Below are 4,383 nucleotides of genomic sequence, written 5' to 3' on the forward strand. Positions count from 1 at the left end.
CGGCCCTCATGGAGCTGCCGACCCACGGCCACAGGCTGGAGCACTGCACCAAGGCCCGGCCCCGGCCCAACCGCACGCACAGGCAGCCGCCGAGCAAGCCCAGCGTAAGACCTACTTCGTTTCTCTGGTTTATTTCTGTCTTATCCAGGCTCAGGGGATGGGTTTTGCGTGTGTTTGCCCGTGTTGTTTTCCACCTCTCCCCTGCACTGCTCCAAGGGGTTGAATTCTCTTAGTCAGCGTTTGCTGCGAGGCRGGAGCGGGAGATGTGCGGAGCGCTGCTGGTTTGTGCCGCTCCGGGCGCACCTGGGAGCCGGCGGCGCTGCGGGGATCCTTCCCTTCGCTTCCTGCTGGCTTTGCCGTGCTGCAGAGCTGGGGGACGTGAGATCCAGGCAGGAAAAACACAGAGTTTGTGCGCGGAGGGCTGAGCTGCCTGCGAATGTCTCCATCGCCCGCTGTCCATGGCTGAATTTTCTCCCAAGGCTCAAAATCCTTTGCTGTCTCAGCCCCCCCGCCRAAGCGCCGGCAGCAGCGAACGCGGCTGCTCCGTGGCCCTGGGCCGAGCTGTGCACATCAGGGCAGCGGTGGCTCCTGGGCACGGCTGGGTTTCATCCCAGCTCTTCCCTGCGGCTGGARTATGAGCGCGGAGGCAGCAGCGCTGCTAACCTGCTGGATGTGCTTTGGAAGCCAAAAGTAACTTTGGGATGCGCTCGGAGCAGGATGCACAGAGGAGAGCAGGTCCGGGGGAGGCAGGGGGACGGCGCGTGCTGCGGCGGGGGCTTTGCAAGGGCTGGAGGCCTTTGGGCTCCGTGTCTCTGAGCCGTCCCTGCTCCTTCAGCCGCCCTTGGAAGGGCCTGGAGGGAGGAGGCGGCTCCCCCGTGCCCAAGGCCAGGGGCGATGGGCTGGGATGCTCTGGAGAACCCAACCGATGGAGATGTGGTCGGGTGGCCTGGCGCACATGGCCAYGGTGACGCTTGCCCTGCTCGGGGCCGTGGTCGGAGCCCCTCGGGGCTGCACCAGCAGCAAGGGCTGCCCTACYCTTGCTGTACCCTACCCTACCCTACGGGCACGGGCTGTGTCACCTTGGCACAGCTCTGCGCCCCAGGGACCATGTGGTGGCCAGCCCGGGACGCAGCGCTGGCCCACCGGGACGTGGCAGTGCCACTGCTCTCAAAGGAGAACCCAAAGGCCCCTGGGTTCTGGGGTACCCTGGGGTACATCAGGGCACCCCGGGTGGGCACGTGGGCTGCCGGATGCTGCCAGCGCGTTTGGCAGGGGCAGGTTTTGATGGATGCGACGTGACAGGTAAAGCAGCTATTGCACGACTGGAACGGGTCCTGAGAGCAGAAATGCAGCTGTAATGAAAAGCTGTTATRGATTGAAATGCCACCCACAGAGACCTGCCCTCCCCTTGCCAGGCGGGAGCCGCTGGCTGTGCCAGGGCCTGGTGGGTACCAGGAGTCCAAAGGAAGGCCTGGCCTGGACGTGAAGTGTTTTTGCTGCTGGCCATGCAGTCGGTTGCTCCTTCACCTGGACCATGGCAGTGCTTTGAGTTGGGTGGTGCCCAGGAGAAGAGCCCAGCTTCTCTCCCAAAGCCTGGTCGCCCCGTCTGAGGAGCAGGGTGTCCTGGCCTCTGCTGGTGGATGGATAGACGCGTGGATGGATGGATGGAGGCTGCGGTGCTCTGAGGGATGGTTCCTTCCTAGAGCTCCAACCTCTCCTGCTCCACCAGGAGCAGGGAACTGAAGCGTCCCTTCCTCAGTTCCCTAAGCAAGGACATATCCCTGCCCAAGTGTTCCTGTCCACGTGGCCAAGAGCCTGGGACAGCAGGATCCAAGGAGGGACCCAGATGCATGAGAGCTTTYGCAAGAGCTAGTTCTGCCACAAGGCCAGGGCTCTCCTTGGTGATGCTGGGTGCCCACAAGGTCGGCAGGGGTAGGATTTGCCACAGCGTGTCCCAAGAGAGTTGGAGATGTTCTAYGGAGCCACATGGACGTTCTGCAGAGCGTGGGGGCACCAGGTGCCCTGCTCGGGGCCGGGGCAGAGGGCAGTGCCCGGAAGGGCAGGACACAGCAGGGCTTGCAGTGGCCGCCCAGCCCGGGTGAAAGGCTGGCAAGAAGCTGGGGAGCYGCGGGGTCCTGGGAGGGTGGCAGCGTGCCTGGGCATCGTGGGGTCCGACAGAGCCACGGCTCGATAGCACCTGGATTTGGCTTTAAGGGGATGTCCTGGTCTGTGGGGGGTGACAGCCCTTGCAAACCAAAGGGTTTCCAGGCCCTTTCCTGGCATGGCAGACAGGTCCCCCACGTGTGGTACATGTACATCAATGTATGGTGCTGTTCATCCCCAGGTGTATTTTTGCCTCTCCACGTGGCCTCCTGGAGGTGGCAGGTAGGGGAGATGCTCAGGCCTGGACCCCATGGTGCCCCCGTGCTTGCAGGTGCAGCCTGTGGCCTGTGAGAACAGTGAGGACCGGAGCATCACACGTGTGGACGAGGGCCTGGAGGATTTCTTCTCCAAGAAGCTCATCACAGAAGAACTGCCGTAAGCCAAGGAGCGCTGGCGGGTGCTGGAAGGGTCCTGTCCCACAAGGTTTTGTGGTGGGAATGAGCCGTCGGGGTCTGGATGGACAGTGGTGTGAATTGCTTGGGGTCCCTGGGTCAAACACGGCCCTGGTCTAACTTTTCCCAATGCCTCATCTTTCCCCAGCCCTGTGGCACTGGAAACCTGCCCTGGATCCACCCTTCCGGCATCTTCCAGCTCTCGCACCCTCAAGAAGAAAATTGGGAACTTTTTTGCGTTCAAGAAGCCCAAGTCCAGCCGGGGCTCGAGGTGCGAGAAGGAGCCCGAGGGCGCCACGGCCCCCAAGAGCCGCCGCTCGATGCTCAGTGACATTTTGCGGGCGCCCAGCAAGGCAGGAGAGGCGCTGAGCAAGTCCGAGGAAGGGGGCCTGGCCGGCGAGGCCCGGGCGGAGGCCGAGCACAGCCACACGCCCGACGCTGCCCGCAGGATCAGGCCCAAGTACTCGCGGGAGGGCAAGTCCCAGTCGCTCATTTTGCTGTCCGGGGAGGACGAGGACGCGCTCGGGGTCAGGCATGACAAGGTAAGTGACTCCGACACTGGGTGCCGCCTCTTGACCGCTGGTGGCACCGGGGCTGGATGCCGTGAGGAGCAGGGCACGGGGCTGCAGTGCRTCCGTGGTGGAGAGGGAGAGGAGAGAAGGTGGGGACACTGCAGGGACATGGGGCTTCTTGAGCAAAGCCWGGGGAGCCAACGCAGACCCTGCCGGGGTGGGAGGCCATTTGGAGCAGTGCTGCCTCCCTCACTCCCCGTCTTGGTCTTCTCTGCAGAAGAGGCACCTGGAGAAGAGTGACGGGGAGCTGCCCAACTCCTTTGAGCAGCGCATGCACCTCATGCTGCACCGCATGGGGGTCACCAAGGGCCTGGCCACCGAGGGCAAGAAGCAGCAGGTGGGGTCAGCTCTTCCTCAGGGACCCAGGGAGGGGGAGATGGTGGTCGCAGCCCTACCTCACCCCACGCCTTTCTCTTACAGAACAAGGACAATGAGATCAAGAAAGCCGGCTCTGACGGTGAGCAGTTGCATCCTGCCCCCCTGCTCCCCTCAGCCCTGGCCCACAGCTGGACATCCATAGGGTCCTTTGGGCCCCCAGATACATGGACCACAGCCAGGCCCGTCCCCCGGCCCATCCCGTATCCTGCAGCTGCAGGAACCTGGCCGAGCGTTGCCCATCCCGTTCGGGGTTGCTTCGCCTCTGCAGCGTCGTCCGCGCCGCGGGCGCTGGGCACGGGGCTGACCTGCTGCTGACACTGACCTGTGCTTGCAGGGGACATCGTGGACAGCTCTGCGGACTCGCCGCCCCCCTCGCTGAAGGTGCGCACCCACTCCGTGTCCACAGGTAGGTCCCCAGCCGCCAGGACACAGGGTGGCCTCGGGGCAGACAGATGGGGCTTTCCCCACTGTTGGCACCTTTATGGGAGCCAGAGTATGGGAGTCAACACCTACCACTGCCCTGACCTACGGGCACAGCCACCCTGCCCGAGGTCCCTCCCGAGGTGGGAGGGTGCCCATGGGTGCTCCCCTGGAGCTGGTCCTAGCAGAAGGCAACCCAGTGGCTTACATACATGGATGGAGACACGAGCCCACGCTGTCTGCCCCACTGGTGCCCTGGGCACCAAGGCYCACCCCTGTGCTGACCTGGCACCCTGGAGCTCCTTGGCTCTCCTCGGAGCCAGCTTTGGGCTGGGATGGGGACATTCCCCACATGCGGGACATCCACACTCTGCCTTCCCCCAGACCCCTCCTTCCGGAGCAGCACGGGCACCGTGCCGGAGCCGAGCGCCGCGCGGCCGCCCTGGAAGGCGCTGGGC

The 4,383-nt window shown here is 64.1% G+C and overlaps 1 protein-coding gene across 1 annotated transcript in view; it reads left to right on the plus strand.

The window, feature by feature from the left end:
* The window catches only part of CARMIL2 (capping protein regulator and myosin 1 linker 2), a 26,113-nt gene that overhangs the window by 20,303 nt on the left and 1,427 nt on the right, over positions 1-4,383 (plus strand). The window contains exons 31-36 of the mRNA XM_026034317.1: positions 4-104; positions 2,435-2,538; positions 2,704-3,097; positions 3,345-3,464; positions 3,548-3,584; positions 3,840-4,068. Of these exons, the coding sequence (XP_025890102.1) occupies positions 4-104; positions 2,435-2,538; positions 2,704-3,097; positions 3,345-3,464; positions 3,548-3,584; positions 3,840-4,068 (985 nt within the window). The remainder of the gene's footprint in view (positions 1-3; positions 105-2,434; positions 2,539-2,703; positions 3,098-3,344; positions 3,465-3,547; positions 3,585-3,839; positions 4,069-4,383) is intronic.

Source organism: Nothoprocta perdicaria, unplaced genomic scaffold (genome assembly GCF_003342845.1).
Source record: "Nothoprocta perdicaria isolate Ctin4 unplaced genomic scaffold, notPer1 scaffold_143, whole genome shotgun sequence".
NCBI classification, from domain to species: Eukaryota; Metazoa; Chordata; class Aves; order Tinamiformes; family Tinamidae; genus Nothoprocta; species Nothoprocta perdicaria.